This window comes from Phalacrocorax carbo, chromosome 4 (assembly GCF_963921805.1).
Source record: "Phalacrocorax carbo chromosome 4, bPhaCar2.1, whole genome shotgun sequence".
Classification (NCBI taxonomy): domain Eukaryota; kingdom Metazoa; phylum Chordata; class Aves; order Suliformes; family Phalacrocoracidae; genus Phalacrocorax; species Phalacrocorax carbo.
The window spans coordinates 53,807,552-53,831,010 of record NC_087516.1 but is presented as its reverse complement, the minus strand read 5'-3'; the positions used below and the strand labels follow the sequence as shown (position 1 = coordinate 53,831,010).

General features: G+C 42.9%; 1 protein-coding gene across 3 annotated transcripts in view; it reads left to right on the top strand.

Moving 5' to 3' along the window:
- The window catches only part of UNC5C (unc-5 netrin receptor C), a 275,298-nt gene that overhangs the window by 213,300 nt on the left and 38,539 nt on the right, over positions 1-23,459 (top strand). For 2 of the 3 annotated variants that reach the window (XM_064449975.1, XM_064449977.1), the window contains exons 5-9: positions 530-710; positions 2,818-2,985; positions 4,264-4,428; positions 20,843-20,899; positions 22,359-22,550. In XM_064449975.1, coding sequence (XP_064306045.1) covers positions 530-710; positions 2,818-2,985; positions 4,264-4,428; positions 20,843-20,899; positions 22,359-22,550 — 763 coding nt within the window. The remainder of the gene's footprint in view (positions 1-529; positions 711-2,817; positions 2,986-4,263; positions 4,429-20,842; positions 20,900-22,358; positions 22,551-23,459) is intronic. The other variant, XM_064449976.1, reaches the window with a different exon arrangement.

The window sequence follows — 23,459 nt, the reverse complement described above, 5'->3', positions numbered from 1 at the left end:
GCCCTCATTGTGTTAGACCCAGGACAGGTACGTAGAAGGTTACTGCATTATTAACTGCCTAATTAGACTCAAGTACACAAGAGAGTACAAAAGAATGGGTGAGATCTCTGCTGTTTTAGGTTTTCTAATGTTGTAAGGGAGTTTTCTGATTTTAAAGATAGACCTAAGGTATCACCCCTTCCTTATCCCTTGCCTTAGACTCTGAAAACATAGATCAGCTGTTTTTCTCTGTACGGTAGCTAGCAGCCTTTGAAAATGCATTGATATTTTCAAGGCAAGGCGAGACAGCTGTTGTGTGGACGGGTGGGAGGGAAGGGGACGTGAAGGAAAGGGTAGGCGTGAAGGGTGTTCTGTGTTTCTGCTGTGGTGTTTCATTTGACTTGGCAGCATGCCTAAGGTGAGTCCTTCGTGATGTACCTTGACTCTTTGTGCTTTCTGGGATGAACAATGAAATCACAGATACTGTGCCTGTTGTGGTGTGACCTGGTGCTGACTCATTGCCTCCCCTCTGGCCCTTTGAAACCCTAAGGTGGAGTGGCTGAAGAACGAAGAGGTGATTGATCCTGTGGAAGATCGAAATTTTTACATCACCATCGATCACAACCTGATCATTAAGCAAGCCCGGCTTTCTGACACTGCCAATTACACTTGTGTTGCCAAGAACATTGTGGCCAAAAGGAAAAGCACCACAGCGACTGTGATTGTCTATGGTAAGTGATGCCTTGTCCTGCTGCACATGGACGGACGTGAGCTCAAAGTGAGTGGTGGGACAGGAAGGGGACGCAAAATACCTATATGCAACTCTTACTGTGGTGGGTGACCAGGCTGGGCTGCCTGTGCTGCCTGTTGACTTGCAGCCATATGCAGCAACTGCAGTCAGGGTTCATTACTGAAAACACTCAGAAGTACAGATCTGATGGCTTGCCTTATTGGTGACAGACAATGGTGTTAAAGGAGGAACAGGCACCTACACAAGCAGCTGGTTGCTTCATTGAAGAGAAGGTGGTTGCTCCTGTTGCCATAACACACACCGGCTGGGTGCAGCAAGGAACCATTAGGGTGCTTCCTCCAGCAGGAGCATCCAAGGCATTGCTTTCTATGAACACATTTCACATTCTTAGTGTTGCTTTTCAGAAATAAGAGTAAAACTGAAAAGAAGTTTGTGCTTCCAGATACTGGTAAGAGTGTCAGAGTACAGCAGAATCTTCCATCTTCTTATATCTCTTTAAATAAAGTTATTTTTGGTGTCTACTACCAAATGTCTACTACTCTGATGTCAGGGGCAAAGTAGCAAAGTACTCTGAGACTGCAGTTCATATGTTTGCAACCTAGCTTAAAAATAAACATCAGCGGAGTACAAAGCATGGGATAACATTATTCTGTGCGCACGCACAGCCTCACTCTAATATTGAGGGTGGCTGTGCTTTGGCTGGGGAGGGACCGGGTGAGATGCCCTCCTGGGATTTCTTCCAGGCTATGTGGCACTGCAGCTCTGCCCCACCAGTCCGAGCCTTTGCCCCTGCAAAGTTACTGCCCCGATGCACCCCAGGTGGGGGTATCCACCAGAACAAAACCTGCTCTGACGAGGTGCCAGCTGACTGTCCTGGTGTTCCTTACAATCAGCTTAATTATAGGATAGACAAGTAGGAAAAAATCCCTATGATTATCCCTGATATTCATTTCATATTCAGGGTAGCTGTTAGATTTAATTGTAAGCAGTTGCTTCCCTGAAGTTACAATGAGGGCCTTTTAGTTCAGTTTTTATAGAAAACCGACTGAATTGGGTTGATTAGCAGTGTTTGTGATATTGAGGGATGGACCATGCAAGAGCACTATGGTTTGTAACTGTGATGAATGCGGAAACATAAAGATGTAGGCATACTGCAACTCTTCCTCATACATATACAGCAATTTTTTCAGCAGTGTAGTCAGGAGACATGTGTAGGGGAGCAGCCATTTTTATGAGGTGTGCTACCAGAGCTGCTTAAGGGCTGTGTCCTATCACAAACATTGGGTTTAGGGAATCTGAGCAGTTAGCATATTATCCACATCCTTGCAATGATGTTATTACATAGAGCAGCTCAGCTCCTACTTCATCCATCCATTTATCCCAGAATCTGAGGTGAGTGAAAGAGAGTCAGCATAATATCTTCCCAGAGATAATTATCTTCCCAAAGTCCAATAATAAAAATGCATCTAGTGTGACTTCACTCTGAATAGCTTAAATACCTGTTATGGAAGGGCTGGGACATTCATATGCACCAGCTATATCCACATAGGGGTGAGTGAAGTTATCCTGACATCCTGAAATCACCTTCTGGAAAGAAAGGGAAAGCAAATTATCAATTTCTAATCAAAGCACAGGAGTCTCTCAGCATTCATAGATGATGGGTACATCTGGGAACAAGCTGGAGTGTAGGTTACCTCCCTTCAGAAAATGGTGCAGCTTTCAGAGTGCAGGATTCTGGCTGTCAGGGTTGTGGGTACACACTGAACCCACAGAGATTATGGCCGTACACGTGCCACCAGGTGCTTAGTGCCGGGTCAGGTTGGCTTTCAGGAGAAGGCAGGTCACCTGTCAGCCGTAATAGTCATTCAGTGTCAGCATTTCTTCAACTTGTACAATGACTTCTGGCATGCTGTACATTCGTAGGTTGGAGACATAGGTTTGTGTCTGTTCAGTGTTGCTTCTTGTGCTCTTCCCAGCCATCGCTTGTGACTGCTGTTGGAGGCAGCATGGCACAGAGCCAGAGGTGCCTTTGGGCTGAACAGGATGGGTTGTTCACGTGATCATACTCTTTCTCTCTTCCTTTTCAGTGAACGGAGGCTGGTCTACCTGGACCGAGTGGTCAGTGTGTAACAGCCGATGTGGGAGAGGCTTTCAGAAGCGTACGAGGACCTGCACCAATCCTGCCCCACTCAACGGTGGTGCCTTCTGCGAGGGCCAGAGTGTTCAGAAAATAGCTTGCACCACTCTGTGTCCAGGTTCAGTATGAACAGTACCTAGCCCAAGAAAAATAGGAGAAGACTATTAGTTACAAAAGCCTCCTTCTCTTTATTAATAACATTCCATCATTTCAGTGAATGAAAATGAAATTATATTATGTAAGTAGATAAAGTAGTGAGCCCGTTATATCAAGCAGCAGAGGATTCAGACCCACTTTTGCACACAGCTTGCACCAGTGTCTCAGCAGTGTGGTAATTCAGGGGATTTGGGGGGCAGTCAGAGCTTCAAATTGTAGGAGATAAAGGTTGAAAGCTCTGGAAAAGGACAGGAATTTGAATATAGAAAGCGACTATGATGTAAATATATTTGCAATGTCTGTTCAGTCCAGCTGTCGCAGCAAGTGGAGCATCTGGGATGTGGATGTTAAATTTGAGGTACATGTTTACCCGACTTCAAATACAAAGACATTTCTACTGGAAAGAGATGTGTATGCATACCTTTAAAAGGTATTTAAATGTAAACTTCTGAAAAATACAAAATTGCTTCAGGACACGCAAGGTGGTTGGTCGCTTTTCTGTGACAAAAGTTCTGCCATCTGTCCTGGTGTCCAGTGCTTTCCTACCTCTGCAGGCCCACTCAAATCGATGGCAGTAGGGTTGTCTTCAGGTTGTGAAGCTTCGCCATCCAACTCTGAATCTTAGTGGTGGGTGAAACTTAAAAGCTGAAATTTCATCTCAGGTCGCTGTTTCAAGTGACAGACTCCTGGCTCAGGCTGTGTCACTGGAACAATTTCATAGCTGGTTCTTTGGCTGTTCAATTTAGTGCTTTTGAAATTCATTTGCGGGATTTTGAAAGGTACTAAACACATTCCTGATTCTCCTTGTGTGAAATAGATCAGCGTCTCCAGATATTTCTTTTAATAGAAAATATTTAACATTAAATATATTCCTACTAATGAAGAATATCTGGCCAAGTTTAACTTTAACCTCTGTGTTAAAAAATGCCAAAACAAAAATCACAGATTCCTGGCTTGTTGTTCATTTTCATGCACAACTTGAGCACAGATAAACTGCTGACAAGTTTATAAAAAGGGGAGGAAAGAGCAGAAATGGGCCCGGGGCAGAAAGAAAGGAGAGGGAGAGCGAATGGGCAGGCACTGGCCAGAAATAGGACTTCAGAAGAGCAGACTGACAATCCTTCTGCCTTGCTGGGAGTGGCCAGGAGTTGCAGGCTGGCTTGTGCCAAGACATGCATTGCTCTTGTTCAGTCTCACTTTTATGTACCCCGTAACAAGTCATGTCCTTCCCTTGTCTCAGTGGATGGCAAGTGGACGTCCTGGAGCAAGTGGTCCACCTGCGGCACAGAGTGCACCCACTGGCGCCGGAGGGAGTGCACGGCCCCGGCGCCAAAGAACGGGGGGAAGGACTGCGAGGGGCTGGTGCTGCAGTCCAAGAACTGCACCGACGGGCTCTGCATGCAGGGTAAGTGCCGCTGCGATGCCTCCGGGCTCTGAGATGCGTGTGGCCGCAGAAAAACCTGCAATAGCTGCAGATCAGCATCAATGACCTAAAGACACAGAATCATTTTGTAGGATAGAGAAATGAGTTAAGGCAGTTCTCACCAGTCTGGACACCCCATTCTTCTTCCCTGAAGATTAATGTAATGCTGTCTGAGGTTTATGAAGTTGAGCAGTGAAGAATTAGGAAGTCTCATAACAGAGCCCTCTCCACCCTGCCCGCCCCACCGAACAGCCTTTCTCTCGAATACCGGCTCAGCATCTGTCCAGGGAAGCTTGGCAGTGACTCCTCTGGCAATGCAAATGAAAAGTAGAGGGTTTAGGGCAAAACTAGCATTTTCAAAAGAGTAAACTTAGCAAAGCAGATCAGCTTGTGGCTTCTTACTGTCAGGAATGGGGGATGCATGTGTTTCTACATATAGTAGTTATGCCCCTTTTTGAATCTGGGGGGCCCTGTAGTAGAAGGAAGTACCCTATATCTATGCAGTGCCTATGCAAACTTCATACATAGTTATCAGCATGCTGCAGCCTCATGAAGATCAGCCTAGCAATGAAGTCTATTCTGCGTGCGCGTGTTCACACCGTGGTCCTGCCTCTGTGACTAATAACAGCAAGAGGTAAAAAAAGTAGGCTTTTAGTATGTTTCTGACATATGCTGATGAACAATTAGTCTTCTCCGTGTCCCATCCCTTCTCAAAAATGAAGTCTTCTGTGTTCTGCCGGTGTATTGAAACTTCCTTTCACATTTTGTTAGCACAGTAACCTAAGCCAAAACCATCACACACCCCTCTATTCTTTTCCGTCATCCTGTCTCTGCGGTGCTTCTCTGTTGAGCCTCAGCTCTCCATTGCCCAAAGAGTTGTGGCTGTAAATATCCAGTATCTATGTGTCCAGATCATAAAATGCTTTGAGTTCTCTCATGAAAAAGGAGTCAGGAATTTTTATTCTCTGAGGCAGGTTACTTTTGACTGAAATAGTCATGATGACAGAACAGTGACACTACTGGCTAATAAATAGGTATCCTTCTTGAATAAGTGCCATACAGGTGGCTACTGCGCTAGCAGCAATCTCTGAGCTACCCTATGGCACAGCTTGGCCGTTTGCTCTGAAGTTTCCCAGATTTACAAAAAAGGCTTCCTAAGTGTGGCTCGCATAAACACTTTAATCACTTTTAAAACTATTAGTCAATGTCAGTAGCCTATAAAGCCGTAATTCCTCAAAACATTTGTTTTTATGGGGAAGACAGAAAGGTGAGTTTCAGAGCTCCTCTTTTTTTCTTTTCTAAAGATAGCAGAAGAAATAAAAATCCAGCCACATCTTACTGTATAACACCTTGGTGACTTTTATAGTGGGGAGGCTAACGTACCCCTAGCTCCAGCAATGTGAATAAGTCATTATGGTAAATTAGGAAGAAAAGATACTTTTCCCCATACAGAAGAACTCTTCACTATCAGATTATATTTAGACAGCTGTATGTCATCTTTGTGTATGTGCATAAAGAGAGCCATTTAAGCAGAAATCTTGTGGAAAAGTAGATATAATGGTACAGCAGAATAAAAGCCCCATAGGGATCTCATTTATCTGTTGATGGTATATTGCATTTTATTTGTGAAAGTGGATGCTGAGTATAAAGCAGAGGTCTTCAGTGGGAGAGAGGGTGAGGCTGTTGTGAATCCTATTCTGCTTCATATATATGTATATAAAAAATGATAATGAAAAATATGCAGACACGTATTGACCTGCTTGGCTCCAGGGGATGTGATCATCCTTCAGTGTTGGAATTTAATGGCAGTGTTTTAATGGTGTCTTTATACTCGCGGGGTTTCATATACCTGTAAAACTTACAGTCCTGCTCCCTGATCCATCACTGCTGAGAAGATTGATTTGCTGTACTTGGTGGCAGTGTGCCTGCTGCTCACGCTCTCCCCCAGCCCCCCTCCCCCCTTCTCAGTTTATGCAGAACCAGTCTGAACACTTATATTTTTGCCAGTGTGGATCTAGAATCATAGCAAATCTGCCTGCTGAGATAAGAAGCAGCACAGGACTCCTTTCATTCCTAAAACACCATGCTCTTTCCACATTATTTGAGCCTGGTGGGGACTGGCTTGGCACCAACATTTCTTCTAGGCAGGGGACCTGTGGATCCACAGCAGACTTTTCCAATGCCTTCTTGCCAGTGAGTCTGTTGTGGCAGAGGTGGCATGGGTGGAGCCACGGCCACTTTCCTCTGTGGCCGTAGCCCTCCAGGAGATGTGCTGGCCAGCTGCTTAGCTGCACCATAGCCAAATCCTGCTCCCAGGTGCCCTGGTGCTTATTCCTTAGAGTCAGTCTTTCACGAGACCATGAAGGTTGACTTTAGCACCATGAGTGTAGTTGACAGACTGTAGACAGCCCCTCTTACTGGCAGTCACTAGGCTGTTGCTTTGACAAAAACCTACTTGTAAATATATATCTCTATATAGCAGTACATAAAAGATACCCTGGAAAATGTTGGATTGAATGAGTCTAATTTACAAGCCCTTTCTCTTCCAGTCTATTATTCACAACAGTAGCATCAGCTGGATAAATCAATAAGCTCTTTCATCAGACTACCCCTGCTCCGGCAAAGAGCAGCAGTCTGCACCACTATCGATTTCTGTGGGGATAAAAACTGTGGAGCTTTCTCCATCCCTTGTAATTACAGTATTTTACACCCAAAGCTGTAGTTTGTGCTACCACTAACTGTGGCATTTCTCGTGCAACTCTGCTGTCACATTTATTCAGACTAATGATCTTGCTAGTACACACATACACTCCCTTATCCAGTAGTTAGTATTTTTCTGTTAACATGAAAGATGAACAGTCATTAAACTAGAGAGCCTGCAGAGAGACAACAGGCTGAATTGAAGAAGAAAAGCAGCTGTAGTGAAAATTTAGGGCAGTCATTGCTATTTTAAGTTTCCAAATACACAATATTGCCTAGCAGGTCCCATTATAACAATTTTGTAATTCCCATAATAGCATTAATATGATCTCCTGGAACAAAATATGCTGTAGGTGTAAGAAGAATTGCCTGGTTACCACCCACACTAGCTGCATTATTGCCTCCGTAGTTGCATTATTTCCCATTTGAAGTATGCGTACTATGGTAAATACTTCAGTGCAAGAACCAAAACTTTTAAAGGCACGCACTGCGTCTCACAGAGGATTCTATAAACCAAAACACTGCAATTAGCACTCCACTCATCCCACCTGATGACTTTGGTGGGCGTTCTGTGTGGAGTCTAAGAAAGCAAAGCGCTCCACTACCAGCTCAGGCTTCAGCACAAGTAGTTCCCTTCACTAGGTCACAAAGATGTTTAAAGCAAAGTATGGGGGGAAGTGTTTTGCTGCGCCCGGTCTGGAACGACTGCGAGATCACGTGTGTGGTACCAAACAGATACTAAAAGTCCCCGGTGAGCCAAATGCTGCTTTGCACTATGTGTAAAATACTGCTGGTAATCAGGAAGAGGTGGACAACCTACAAAGAGAGTTAGCTGTGTTGCGTGGTTATGCTGAAGGCTTATTACGTGAGTTGTGAAGTGCAGCTGTTGTGCTCGGAGCATGTCACCTGTGTCCTTTCTGTTGAGGATCTGAAGTGTCAGTGTTCAGATCTCTGTTCTTCCTGTACTGAACAAACAAGTGCAGAAGGTCTGTAGGCGTGAGGTTGGTGCCTGTGCGTGCTGGTAAAGCTGTCGGTCTTTTTTGAAATCATGCCTGTGGTGCCCAGGGTTGGCACTAGCACAGTCAGAGGGAGACAATTGGTGCCCCTTCTCAAGCTCAGTCTCAGCTTTAGTAGGCCACTGTGGCTTTTCATATGTGGCTTTTCATAAAAGGCTGGCTAAGTTGTGCTTTCAATTTTTTCCAAAACACGGGCCTAGCTATCTTACAGCAGTAGGGTAATACCGAAGCACATGTTATAGTTGAGGACTGTGGATTATTTAGTTACCTGAATAGTACTGTTGCTCTGCGTGGTGAAAACTGTTCACTTTATACAGCCTCACAATAGGGAATATAAATCCATCATTGAATAGGGCCAAATGGAACTTTCCACTTGTGAGTCATTGCCAAGTGTTGTCAGGTCCAGCATGGACTTTTCATTTGTTGCTTTGGATTTAAATAAATGAGTATGAAAAGACTGAGATGCGCTACTATCACTTAAAGAATGGAAGAACAGATTCGAAACATCTTCACCTGTCATTACAGACAGCACTCTGGACTAACTCTCAGGTTACTTTGGTTCTCTCCCTGCATGTAGCTTAAGTACTTGGAAATTCAAATAGTGGATACACCACTGGAGAAAAAGGCACCTATACCATGGTGAAGGTGTTATGATCAGACGGTAATTCCATTCCTTGTTTAAAAAAGGCTGCCTTCTATTCGAGAGTGAATTGATGTGAAATGATGGCGGCAAATCTATATTTGCCAAGTGCTTTGAAATCCTCATCTGAAAGGCAGTATGAAGTTCGTAAGGTTCCCTCTTGCAGTGGTAGTGCCTAAGCGAGTGAAAAAGGTGCATTTTGTCCTGCTTGCGCACAAAAAGGTTAACTGCTTCCCTTTTCCAGTCTTGTGCCTGTTTATACATAGATCTCGAGTAGAAGGCAAGATCGACCTGATACTAACATCTCTTTCTTCCCGAAACATATATATTTTGCACATGTCCTTCTTGTTTAATGTAACATGCGAGAACCTCTGATGGAATAAGCATTCATTTCCCTTTTTGGCTTGTTTTGAAAGCAGGCATTCAGGGAAGAATTAGAGGGCAGAGCAGTTTGACGAGGACCTCTGGTCCTTCAGAGCAGATTAGTGTGCAAAGAGCAGGGGAATGTTTTCCAGACTCCAAGAGGTAAGCAAAGCTCTCTCAAGGGAGACTACAACAGAAGCCCATGTGTGCAGAGGAATGAAATAAAACCTTTTATTAAGAGCACGTAGGTCAAGAGAGACCTTCTAATACGTTCGGTCTGTCAGCATAATGATTTAGCCACCTGGCCTGTTTCACTAAGCCCTTGCAGGGGGAGTTTCATTCATTTGAAGAATGCATCACATCTGTTCCTAGAGGAAGTTTTCTGTAATATTGTTATTTGATATGATGTGTTATTTTGTTTTTAACCCAACTACTATGTAATGGTGTAGCAGCCAAGGGAGTCTATGCACACATCTCAGAGTTACAACTCATCTTTATTTTATTGTAGCAACATGAGAAATCCCCAGTTGAGAAGCGTCCACACTCTGGTGGGCCCTCTGCAACGGAGACCTCTTGCCTAGAAAACCTACTGTTCAAAGCAGGTAAAAGCTTTGAGGGAAAACAGAAGTGCAGAGCCACAAGCAGAACTCAGGACACTGAAGTCACTGTGTCTTACCCCAGTCAGTTCAGAAAAAGCCACCTCCACATTAATTTTGATGAAAGGCAAGTGCTCTAAGAGCTCTAGGTTGTTTTGAAATATCTCTCAACTAATGCAAAAATATTATAGCCATGCAGAGAAGAGAAGAAGCCCAACCTTGTCTGTCTATAATTTTCATTCTTCTTAATTCCCTTGGGTTTTTCTTTTATTCTTCCCTTATTCCTCTGCACATTAAAAAAAAAAAAAAAAAAAAAAAGTTACTCACAGGAAAGAAAAATGCAAGCTTAAAATAAATTCTAACTGATACATTAACTTCCTTGTGGAAAAAACACCAACCATGCAGTGACAATAATGAGTGTTTATATTTTCCTTACCATGTACAAAGGTGGGTATCTTTTGTGATTTTCACTTTCCTGGCAGGGTGTCAGGCAGAGTGAGGTTACATGAGCAGCCTGAGGCTCAGCAGAGAGTCAGTGACAGGATCGGGAGTAAAACTCAGTGCTCTCTTTTTCTAAATCTGTGTTCTACATAAAGTGCTAACAAAAACATCGGCAGCATCCTTAAATGAAAACTCATGTTGGGGAGGGAAATTGCTGTAGTTTGGGAAATGAACACTGAGCTGATCAACGGATTTTGGGGTCTCTGGCATTTTTTAGGCCAGAGAATACACATTACTTTACCTGTGAGCTTAGAGACTACCAAAGATTTCAATACGCATCACTGAGCATCCACGTGGATATCTCATGCTTTACACAAGCCTTTTTCCCAGCAGTCCTAACAGTTTCAATCACCCTCCTAGACCCCCTCTCAGCTGCCCCTTCCTTCATCCTGTTTTTTGCCACATGTTCCCTCCCCAGTGCTGGCCCATGTCCTTATTACAGCTCTCCCTGTAACCCGGTTGCTCTTGTCCTGCTACAATTGCAAAACAAAGCAAACCCCAGGAAGTCTATTTAGCGTTCGGTCATTGCAAAAGTGGAATTTGCAAATACATGATCTAGCAAATTGCGATGCTAGACAGGTGTTTACTTTTGCTGTCAAACATGCATAAGAAACCCAATGTTAAGGTTCTGTGCTTCTAAGATACTAAAGACTGGCATAAGATTTATCCAAAAGGTCAAAGTCCTTAACTGTAAAAGATTGCATAATGTCAAAATTGCCTATTCTAATCCACATCAAATTTTAGCAAGGACTTATCCTACTCTTCCATCTTCCCCTACCCCCACATAGATGACATGTCTGTTTAAACTCCGGCAAGACCTTTCTAACGATGTTAACAAAATGTCAGGAATCTAATTTAAAACGAAAACATAGTTGCAATCTTAATTATAGAATATCATAAACTCCTATTAAAGGACAGAAGGATAGAAACTCCCCATTTAACCTGCTCAGGAAAGATCTGAGATAATACCCAAGTAAATAATCAGTCTCAAAAACTCAAGCTCCCTGTTTATTAGCCCACCCTGAACATGCCAATAATTAGTCCTTTTGAAGGAAAATAAATTACCGTGCTTTATCTCTGGGATGCCTGATATCATATCTGACCTTCAGCATCATTACTGCAGACATGAAGGTCTTTCTTTAGAATAGCAAATATAGGAAGAAGCTGGGCACATTCTTTCTGAGAGCTTTTTTTGCAGCTCCAGGGACTTTATTTGTTGTTGGGTGTTTGTTTTTTTTTTTTTAAGTTTTAAGCACCACAAATAAGATATAAGATATCTGTCAGCAACTAAGCACCACACAGCTGCTCACTCACTCCCTGCCCCTAGTGGGATGGGGAAGAGAATCAGAAAAGTAAAAGTGAGAAAACTCATGGCTTGAGATAAAGACAGTTTAATAGGCAAAGCAAAAGCCACACACGCAAGCAGAGCAAAACAAGGAATTCACTCACTGCTTCCCATGGGCAGGCAGGTGTTCAGCCATCTCCAGGAAAGCAGGGCTACATCACACATAATGGATACTTGGGAAGATGAACGCCATCACTCCAAACGTCCCCTGCTTCCTCCTTCTTCCCCCAGCTTTCATTGCTGAGCACAATGTCATACGGCCAGGGATGCCTCTCTGGTCAGTTGGGGTCGGCTGTACCGGCTGTGCCCCCTCCCAGCGCCTTGTGCACCCCCAGCCTGCTCGCTGGTGGGGTGGGGTGAGGAGCAGAAAAGGGCTTGACTCTGTGTAAGCCCTGCTCAGCAGTAACGAAAATATCCCTGTGTTATTGTTTTCTGCACAAAACCAAACCATAGCTCCATATTAGCTACTATGAAGAAAATTATCCCAGCCAAAACCAGCACAATATAACATCATCTTTATATGCTGGAGTTCCAGGGAGAGAAAATGTTAACAGCAATTACAATTCAAAGATTATTCTTAATATTTCTCCTGTGGTAAATCTGCATTAGCAACACATTAAGGGAACATGAAGCCTTACTAAATAGTCAGAATATGGGGTTTATTCTAAGGTTGCTCTTGTACTGTTAAGTGTGCCCCTTGTAGAAAAGGAAATACCGGAAGTTTGTGCAGCCTCTGGATGGTGGGACCTGCACGGAGCAATTCAAAACTCCAGGATGTCAAATTAAGTCTCCTAAATTCCTTCTCCTAATGTGAAAATATGTGACTGCTTGCCTGTCATAGGGACATGGAAACTTATCGCATTGCAATGCATCTGAGTCAACATTTTGAAAGCTCTTGAAAGTCCCTTTGGAAAGTTTCTTTCGAAAGCTTTGAGCCTTTGCACACTGGCTTGATCATCCAGAATTTCCTTTAAAAATAATGAAGAAATTCTGCAAGCCAGTGATAGCTGTAGGGTTGTGGAGAGGTGATGGTGAGCTAGGTAAGGCAAATGGAGGCATAAGATGGAAACAGGACTAGTAATGCTAGGTCGCTGCTACAGCCACAGCCCTGCAAACACTGCAGGGGCATATGCCTTTTTTCCTCTTTATCTCAGAAGTGTCTCTTTGTAATGACATTCAGAATTTAGAATTGCTGGATGTCTCTTCTGAGGAATGCAGAGTTTTACAAAATTTGAATCTGGGCTGTCTTTATATTGAGAATGGCATTTTACAGGAAAAGGGAAAGAAGCTGAATTTCTAGTACCTGGAATTTGAAAACAGCGGTGTATACTATTTTTTACCTCTTGATATCCACTGAACTCAAAAATCAACTAAACCAAACCAAAATTTAAAAAAAGAAAAAGGGTCCTAACATTATTTGATTCTAACTCTTCAGGATAATTTCTGAGACTGAGACTGATTATAGAAAATTTAACCCAAACCCAAAGATTTTAAAGAAAATTCTGAGCCACCAGAGCTTGGAAAAGAGGAGTATAACTGAATTAATGTTGAAAAAACCCTCATCATGGGCATTAAGAACAGAGCAATTGTGTGCATGTTGTTTGAGTCTGGTATGAGAAAAGTGACCAGCTTGCTGGCTTTGAGTTATTAAATACTGGAACTCACCTGACGTTTATGTATCACGGAGAAACAAAGGGTTGTTCCAGTAAACTCTCATGCCACAGTGTATGCACCACGTAGCTACTTTAAGTCATCTAAGAACTGTTTCCTTCGCATTTTAGGCATCTACATGTGGGAATTAGTCTCCGTTCCTCTGCCCATCGTAGCTCTGTGGTTCAGAGCCTGTTGCCAGCAAGAGCTTATTCCTACTTCAGTGTCGCTACACTGGATAAAACCATCAAAGTAGAGAAAGAAAGGAAGCACTTGAATGAGTGCCCTCGGCTTTTCTTCTAGGCAATTTAAGGGCATTGACTTTGGAGCCAAAAGTGGGGAAAGTGCTGTTACAATATATTATGCTCTACCTGTTGAGTTCATTGCGACTGGATGTTATTGAGACATGTCACGTGGCTAGGCTTTCAAAAGGGCCACATAATTATGTGACCTTAGCTCCTTTTGAACTGCTACATAGAGGGTAAAGTAAATGGCGTTTATAGATTAGAAGCAAGTGATACCAGGCTAAAATATGGTGTATTAAAGAAGCAAGCAGTTATGGCATGCTTTATGCAGTCTTCACTTTATTAAATGAAAGTGCGTGTCTCCAGCTCTTACTGACCTTGATGCAGTCTCAAAATATGTATCATTAGCTGTGACAATTTTTCTGCAGGATAACTGTAAATATTTTTGTAAATATGACCCAAACTGTATAAGCCCTAGTAAATATGTGGCCAGAAAAATCACCTTCAGCTACTCTACTATCTCACCTAGTTACTTGCTGGGAAGAGAGAAAGTAGTTGGGGAAAATACAAACAGGAAACTGGGAATTTTTCTTTCTCTCTTATGTGAATATTTTATTTTTTTGCAAGCACCAGAGTAAAATATTTTCATAATCTGATCAATTCATGCTAAAATTGATATCCATTAATACAAACTGAGCATGACTAGAAAGCTGGCAAAATCTGTTAAGGTCCAAAAAGGGGAACCATTTGCAAAGTTCCCTCTGCATGAAGCCGTGACCTAGTGTATCACACCACAGGGATAAAAGCTGATTTTAAAATATGCCAGTTTGCAGGCCAAAGCAGTGTATTCCCAGGGCTTTCTAGGTAAAATCAAACACAGGATTTCAGGATGCCCATTGTCTCGATACTGAGTTCCCAGTCGGAGCACCGTGTGTGTATATATGCTGAGGGGGTAGATTCTTCCCCAGTGGAAAAAAAGAGAGCTTAGAAAAGTACTTTTGGTGGCTATTTGGTGACACTCTGTTTCAATTTCAGTCTCAAGGGAGTCTGTGCCATAATCTCTGCACAATTATCTTTCATAGGTGTGAGATTCTCCATTCCCAAATGCTTCATTTTCCCCCAACTTGGCAGAAGGTTTATCTAACTCCTCCCAAGGCAAATTGCAGCAGATGAATTAATGCTGTAAAACGGGTCATCCTGTCTATCTGTCAAAACTAACCCCCTAAGGGAGATGATCCCGCACATGCAGACTCAACCCCCCATTGCGTCTCCTGTGGCCTCTGGCACAAATGTGTTTTCTGAAAGTCAAAGTAAGGCATGTGGGACCAGAATGCCCAGGCTGGACTTCCAGTGTTTGAGGATAATCTGCCTTCACTAACTGAACCAAACTAATTAAATGAGCTTCAAAATCTATTTAGTTAAATGGACAGAGTTCCCCAAATGAACACAAGTGCGACTGATGCTGAAATTCAGTTAAACTAAATTGATAAAAAGCCTGCTGAAGTGTTTTCTATATACCAACGTTGGACTGTTTTATCTATTCAGCGCAATCTGACATTTACCCTTCTTCACTTTTCCCAGTGTTACATCGTTATAAAGGTGCTTAAATTGCTCTTCACATGCTTTATAGAAAAAGAATAGGCGATGCCTACATAACGCATCTTTATAATGATACATCTGCATTTGTACAAAGGATTTGTGCCAGTGTAATTATGTTAGTTAAAAAAAAGCCCACCTTTAATGCTTAATAGAAGCACTTCCACAGGGACAAAAGTGTATTTACAAGCCTGAAGTGGAATATAAAGTAGAATGCATGGAGAAACATCAACTTAATTAAAGGCTTTTTAATGGATGCATTTACCATGCAGTTCCAGTGGTGCAATTTCTGTGCGTTAACCCAAATCTCCCACTGATTCTCCAGATATGACATAGGGTGAGACGCTTGTAAAATGAGGGAAATAAATATCCACTTTTGGTAAGCCTCTGAGAGCCTCAAACAGAAGGGACTCTGCAAGTGTAAAGTATGATTATTACTATTTTACTCATCTAGCAGTAAGTTACACAACAAAACATCAAAAGCCCCTTTGAAAATGTACATTTCCCCAACAAGCTGTAGGAAAAAGCTTAAATTACTTTTCTCAAAGCAAGTAGCTCACTGTGAAACCAGCTGCTCTGAGTGTGAGTCAGCAGCCTCAGCAGCCTTCCCAGAGTCAAACCCACCAGCACCTTTCTAAATTCACCCTCGTTAAAAATTTTGATGATCCTGGTAGAAGTCCCTCAGGTACTTGCCAAGCAGCACTGTTGATACAAGGAGGGAAAAAAAAACGCACAAGAAAAAGATCTCTTTTCACTGCAGTTACTTTGAAGAGAGGAAGGAAGTCATTCTTTATTATTTCAGTTACTAATCCCAGCAGGTTTGCATCATTATCTGATGAAAATGTCCTTTCTCATTGTTTGAAGGCATAGTTGGAGGGACCAGTGTGAAAACCAACTTTCTAAAGCAATACCTGTGCTCTTGTGCTGGGAGCATGGCAATAACCCTACCTCCTGCCCCAGTGCAAGGTGCAAGCCTTCCCCTTACTGCTGCCACTGCAATGCCTGCTCCCTTTTGGAAGACCGCTTTCATGACAAAGGAGTGTTTAAAAGTAGTTTTATTTTAAAAACTCCTGCCCAAATGGCAGAAGGCATCTGTAGTTGCCATGTTTGAGTGATCTTTGACAAATCTACTTAATTTGCAAGTGTAAGTGGAGCTGGCATTTGACCAGTGGATGGCTGGGGTTGCCAGCTCGGCAGGCGTGCTGAAAGTCAACCCTAGGTAAGGTCTCTGCTAGCTTCAGCCAGGGAAGCCTGCTCACATACTGTGAGCAAACAGGGTTGTATGACCACCACAGCGTAGCTTGTGTAGTGCCATCACCTCAACAAGGACTTTACATCCAGCACGAGTGGCCACCTACCCACCTACAGCTAGGTTGGTCAGCTGTGACTCTTGACCCTCAGCAAAAAATTGGCATGCTCTTGACTCAAACACATGGCATCTCACTCAGCAGCCCTTAACCCTTCCACTTCAGCCATGCCTTCCCTCTATGTAAAACACATGTTCTTCAGGATAAAAATGTGTCCTCAGAGAGACTTGTGCAAGCCTGGTTATGTTTGCACAGGAACAGTTGGCTGGAGCTGTGTACTTTGTTCAGATCACACCACACACAGGAGAATGTGGCCAGCAGGTGTAGGGAAGTGATCATCCCCCTGTACTCAGCACTGGTGAGGCCGCACCTTCTATACTGTGTTCAGTTTTGGGCACCTTAGTATAAGAAGGACATTGAGCTGCTGGTGCGTGTCCAGAGAAGGGCAATGAAGCTGGTGAAGGGTCTGGAGAACAAGTCTTATGAGGAGCAGCTGAGGGAGCTGGGGTTGTTTAGCCTGGAGAAGAGGAGGCTAAGGAGAGACCTTATTGCTCTCTACAACTACCTGAAAGGAGGTTGTAGTGAGGTGGGTGTCGGTCTCTCCTCCCAAATTTCTAGCAATAGAATGAGAGGAAATGGCCTCAACTTGCACCAGGGGATCAGGGCAGGTTTAGGTTGGATATTAGGAAAAAATTCTTTACTGAAAGAGTGGTCAGGTGTTGGAACAGGCTGCCCAGAGAGGTGGTGGGGTCACCATCCCTGGAGGTATTTGAAAGACATGTAGACATTCAGGACATGGCTTAGGAGGCATGGTGATGTTGGGTTGACCATTAGACTTGACGATCTTAGAGGTCTTTTCCACCCTTAATGATTCTATGAATCTATGAATCTATGAATAAAATCAAGCTCACTTTAATAAGCATGTTGGTTTGTGAGGCTAATGGAAGCAGCAATCAGTATCCTCACCTCATCCTCCTGTTTTAATAACGTGCCTTTGAATACATACACAAGACCTTTCTGCTGAAGAAATTGTTGTCACTCTTATGTTGCTGCAAGGGTTCTCTCCATAGTTATCAGTAAGAGAATCTATGCAAACTTGTAAGATGCAAATAAGTATTTGTGACAAACAGGGTCTGTGAAGAGGTTGCAATGAGGTAAAGTTCTTTTAGAGTATTTGAGGACCACACTTGTTTACTTTGCTGAAAAGACTTGAATTTGGATTTCCATTTTCCCAGGCGGAGAGAATGCTTTCAATAACATCACAGCTAAACTAGTCCTTTGTGCCTGTTGAGTGGCAGTTCCTAGATCACTTCAGATGTGGCAGGAATGACACACAACCTTGAATGCAAAACTTGCCAGCTGAAAAGCAAAGTAAGGAGAGAGGAATAGCCTTTCTGGCTCTGCGCAGGTGAGCTCGAGCTCTGTGGGTGATGCAGAGCCAGGGGACACATGCTGTTGTGTGCCAGCTCCCCCGAGAACATGCCGTGGCACATGAAATGCAGAGAGATATCTTCAGTTTTCCCAGTGGATTTGAGTATGAGGCAAAAAGGCATTCAGAGGTGCAGCCACCTTAAATTCCACCTTGTCCTTGTACCTTTTATTTCCTTCTGGCTGCCTCTTGGTCTCCAGAGACCTCTTGCCAAAGGAAATACTGGGCATAAGGCTACAGCTGAAATTGAGGTTGACTAGATATGGGCCTCCGAATGTGTCTGGGGGGTAAGTGGGGGGTAACTAGGGTACTGTAATTCATGCTTAGACTTGCTGAGCACTCACTCAAGCTCCCAGAAGTTGCTCTCCTGGCTTCTTATGGCCAATACCTGGAGTACACTAGTAGAGGTAGGAAGCGGTTATTGTGAAAGATTAAATATGTGTGTTGAGAGTACACATAGGTGAACTCGACTCAAAGAACCAAATAAATTGACGTAAGAACATAATATTTCTAAAAGCAATTATAAAGCTGGAATCATTGCTGTGAAATAAAGTTTTAAATAGATATTACAGGCAATATAGTGTGTCCCATGATGCCTCAGAAGAAACATCATCATCAAAAAGCAGCTCTTCTTGCTCTGGTGTGGTGTGTTGTCCCTGCATGGATGCCAGGTGCCCACCAAAGCTGCTTTATCACTCCCTTCCTCAGCTGGACAGGGGAAGACAAAATATAACAAAAGGCTCATGGGTCAAGATAAGAACAGGGAGAGATCAGTCACCCATTACCATCACGGGCAAAACAGACTTGACTTGGGGAAAATTAATTTAATTTATTACTAATCAAATCAGAGTAGGGTAATGACAAATAAAACCTAAATCTTAAAACACCTTCCCCTTACCCTCCCTTCTTCCTGGGCTCCACTTCACTCCCAAATTCTCTACCTCTTCCCCCTCAGTGGCGCAGGGGGATGGGCAATGGGGGTTGCTGTCAGTTCATCACACATTTCTGCTGCTCCTTCCTCCTCAGGGGAGGACTACTCGCACTTTTCCCCTGCTCCAGTGTGGGGTCCCTCCAATGGGACACAGTCCTCCATGAACTTCTCCAACGTGGGTCCTTCCCACGGGCTGCAGTTCTTCACAAACTGCTCCAGCATGGGTCGCCCATGGGGTCACAAGTCCTACCAGCATGGATTCTTCTCTCTGTGGGTCCACAGGTCCTGGCAGGAGCCTGCTCCAGCTTGGGCTTCCCACAGGGTCATAGCCTCCTTTGGGCATTGACCTGCTTTGGTGTGGGGTCCTCCATGGGCTGCAGGTGGATATCTGCTCCATCGTGGACCTCCCTGGGCTGCAGGGGGACAGCCTGCCTCACCATGGGCTTCACCATGGGCTTCAGGGGAATCTGCTCCAGCACCTGGAGGGCCTCCTCACCCTCCTTCTTCACTGACCTTGGCATCTGCAGATTTGTGTCTCTTACATATTCCCATTCCTCTCTCTGGCTGCTGTTGCTGTTCCACAGGTTTGTTCTTATTTTTTTTACCCATCTTAAATACATTAGCCCAGAGGCGCTACCACCATTGCTGATGGGCTCACAGAAGCCACCCCTGTAGCCCCTCTGCTACCAAAACCTTGCCTCGCAAACCCAATACATCTTGTAGTTCAGTTAAGGTAGCATTTATGCAATAGTTAATGTCTAGAAACTGTGGGGAAGGTATGTCTATACCTGTGATTGGGATAGACTATATCTTCATTAGCAAGCAGTGCAGCCAAGCAGGAAGAGCTATGTAAAGCACAACAGATGCCAAGCACCCAAACTCAAATCTTTCTGGGAGCTGGGGATTATTATTGCTTCGATCTGCCTGTAATGTGGTCCTGTGCATTAGGCACGCACCAGGAGTGCATTTTCCAGTGTCGTTGCACCTGCAGGGAGTCCCCAGCCATGCGAGCTCTTCTCAGTGCAATCCAAGGGGACCGGGTGAAATTCCCTTCAAAAGCACTGAAGGGAAGGTGGTGGAGGAGGAGTACCTTCTGTCTTACACTGACTCTGATCCCGTTCCTGACAGCAGCACCCCAGCTTACTTTGGATTTGTCATTTACCTTTCCAGCAGGGTGGGACTTGGAGCATTTCACTCCTTTCCCGTATGGATGGAAAGCAGCTGGGAGGTGCTTAGCGAGTTCTAATGACTCGTGCGCGAACTAAGCAGCTCCAGCATAACGTGCTGTAGGAGCTGCAGAAAGAAAAGACAATGGAAATGATCTCTCTTATTTATACGTTCTGAAATACAGCTGTAAATTGTGTTATGATTTTGTCGATATACGGTGCTTGCAAAGATTTCAAATAAATAGTGTTATGACCCCAGGGGCCTTATTGATTTTGTAATAATTTCGGAGAGAAGCCACTCAGTTTCCCTTTTGCTGACAAATTCTTTACTCCCTGAGGAATTCCTATTGAACATGTATTAAAGACAGGATAAAATAATTCCAGGGAAATACAGAGAGAGGGCTTTGTGCATGGACTCTGCTCAGCGAATGGGTATTTAACCTCTGACCAGTGACGACAGGTCTCCTTTAGCTCTATTAGATCAACAGCAAGCTACTATAATTAAATAAAAAAACTGTTTAGAGCCTCACCGAACATGTCCTGGGAATTAAAGCATATGGCAGGGATAGGGAAAAAGACTTTCCATATGCTAATGACCCTTGATGTCTGAAATAAATTAGATCCATTAGAGTTTATGCTCAATAAAAGAAAGACTTTAAGCACTCCAAAGTTAGTGACTCGAGACCGATTTTGGCTTAGAAATTCAATCTGCCTGCTTATTAATTCTTACTAAGGCTCTGGAGGAGGCAGAGGATGCAAAATCATAATTTTGTGCTGTATCAGAATTTTAAAGTGCTATCAGTTTCTTTTCCTTCTTTTTTTTTATTAAACCATTTTTCATGCTTCCCTTTTTTGTTCTCCTCATTAATTTGATTTTGTTCCCATTTTTGTTTAATTTCTTTCTTTTTAAGGTTTCATTTATCCTATTTCAACTGAACAGAGAACCCAGAATGAATATGGATTTTCTTGTAAGTTTAATGTTTGATTTTACATTCCTGGATGCTAATTTGATGCTGTTCCTTGGATAAAGCATTACTATTATGCCAGTTCTGTGTGACTAGGCAAAGTAGGGCCTATTCAGCAGAGTAAGTGGCGTGCTGCTTGTTTGACAGCAGTCGCAGCCTTTCGCTGTCAGCGGGTTGACACAGATAATGGCCCTTATGCACGAGGAAGATGGGAGAAAATGCTGCCTCAGACACAGAAACTGGAGAGAATGAACCCTCTTCTCATTAAAATTTCCTTAGCAAATGGAAGAAATGTGGTGGAGGGGTAATTTTTCTTTGAGCTGGAACTTGGGGATCTGCTTCCTGAACGGCTGAGATAAAAAATGTGATATTGAAGCTCTGTTAGCTAGGAGCGTACAGAGATTGATCAGTCCCTTTCAACATCTGCCAGCTCTCACCTCTGCACTGGAGGGCAGCCTGTCTTAAATGGCTAGAAGGCAGGGAGCAAAAAGATAAAATAAAAATTACTTCACATGTTTCAAACTAACAAAAATGGAGTACTAAAAAAGTCTGATTTGTTTTTGCACTTTCCTTTTTCATTACACCATCTCTAAAACTGGGATTCTTCATTGTATAAAAGCACATCAAATTTTGGTCATATATTCAGACCTTTTAGAAAAAATTGTCTAGTGGATAATGATGCTAGAGATTAGCCTGGAATTAGTGCCAAAGATACGGTATAAGCAGCTAGTAGAAATATCATAGCCATTTTCTCACAAGACAGCTCTAATAAATCTGGGTTCCTTTTCGTAAATTACCACATTATTTCTTGTGCTTGCTTCAGCTTTAGCCCAAATACAGATGTGTTAATGCCAGTGATGAGAATTCAGTGTTTGATTCTCTGCTTTACTAGATTATTTTTTAAATGGGAAATGGATGGAAAGAAAAATGGCTTGACACATTAGAGTTCAAAAAAAACAAACTCAGAGATTCATCCTGATATTCCAGGTATTTCATAAAAAATTGATGTTGGTTTTTTTTTACTTTTTTTTTTTTATTAAAAAATAAGGCTTCTGAAGTTTAAAAACCCATAACTTTTTTGTTTGTTTGTTATCAGATGAACCACTAAATACCAATACTATGACACTACGTCATTAAGACATACTACTTTATTTCATAGGGCAAATTTGCTTCATGAGACTAGGTCTATAACATGTGTTATGCTTAGTAGTTCACAGCCTGAGTACTAGATAGATGAATGAGTCGATAGGGAAAGAGTTAGAAGAGAAGATAGAGAGAAATCAAAGATAATTTTCCATCAAAAGGGCATAGACCTGTTATATAGCTTTGGAAATGGTTTTTAAATTAACCTATAAAAAAGGTAGTAAATATCTGCAGGAAACAAGAATAATAAGAATGTGTTTTCTTGAAAGTCCCTGTAAGGAGCACATTTCTTCAAGGTTCCTGGCCTCTCTCCCTCTAGCTGCTCCTGACTCAGATGATGTTGCTCTCTACGTTGGGATCGTCATAGCCGTGATCGTGTGCCTGGCTATTTCTGTGGTTGTGGCCCTGTTTGTCTATCGCAAGAACCACCGTGACTTTGAGTCAGATATTATCGACTCCTCGGCGCTAAATGGGGGATTTCAGCCTGTTAACATCAAGGCTGCAAGGCAAGGTTAGTTGTCATTTCACTCCATGTTGACCAATTCAGGGAGATGCTATAAGGTTATGGTCTCTTGGGCTCCATGAATGATATTCGTTGGATGCTGGTTGGCACTTCATAAAAGGGAGAAAGATTATATCCATTTGTTTCTGATGGTCAAGTGCTCAAAACCCACGTTGGCATTTTTCAGATGTGCTCAAGAGCATAAAGCAAAGGAATTTAACTTCTGAAGAGAGAGTGTAAAAGCAAGAGTGAAACACAGAGACATTTATGGAAATACAGGTCCAGCTCAAATTTAAATCAAAGGCAAAGCTCTGACAGAAACAACGGAGGCAGGATTCATCACAGGAGTGATATTACAGTACAGTAATTCTAGCACATCTTCTTCCCCTTTTTTTCACTAATAGCCTTTTTTACTGTACCCTGTCTCCACAGGTGTAAATAGTAGTTTAAGAAGTACTGTACTTTCAATAAACAATGTAGAGAAGAAGTTGCAGTAGAACACTGTTTAATAATGTGCGTTTTTGTCACTGGTGCATAACAGCTGGGTTATTTCCAGACTTCACTGGCCAGAGAAAAAAGCACTCTAAAGTTAGTGCTGGCTTTTTCAAGGCCTGGGTTTAGTCTGTGGAGATCCCTTTTGTTCCCAAAATGTACGCAAAAGGAATAAATCGAAGTAAGAGTTAAGATGACAAGAGAGTTGTTGTATGGAAGATTAGCAGAAGTGCCGTTTTGTTTGCTGGGGATACTTTTAAAACAAATCCCCAAAAACTGTGTTGCAGGCACTAATCTCCCACTGCAGGGTGCCGTGAGCACGATGACATCGTAGATTTGTTCTGTCTTTCATTTCAGGAATGCTATCATTAGGCCAATTACATAAACTGGTTAATGATCCTGACTTAGCATTTAGGGAGGGGGTAT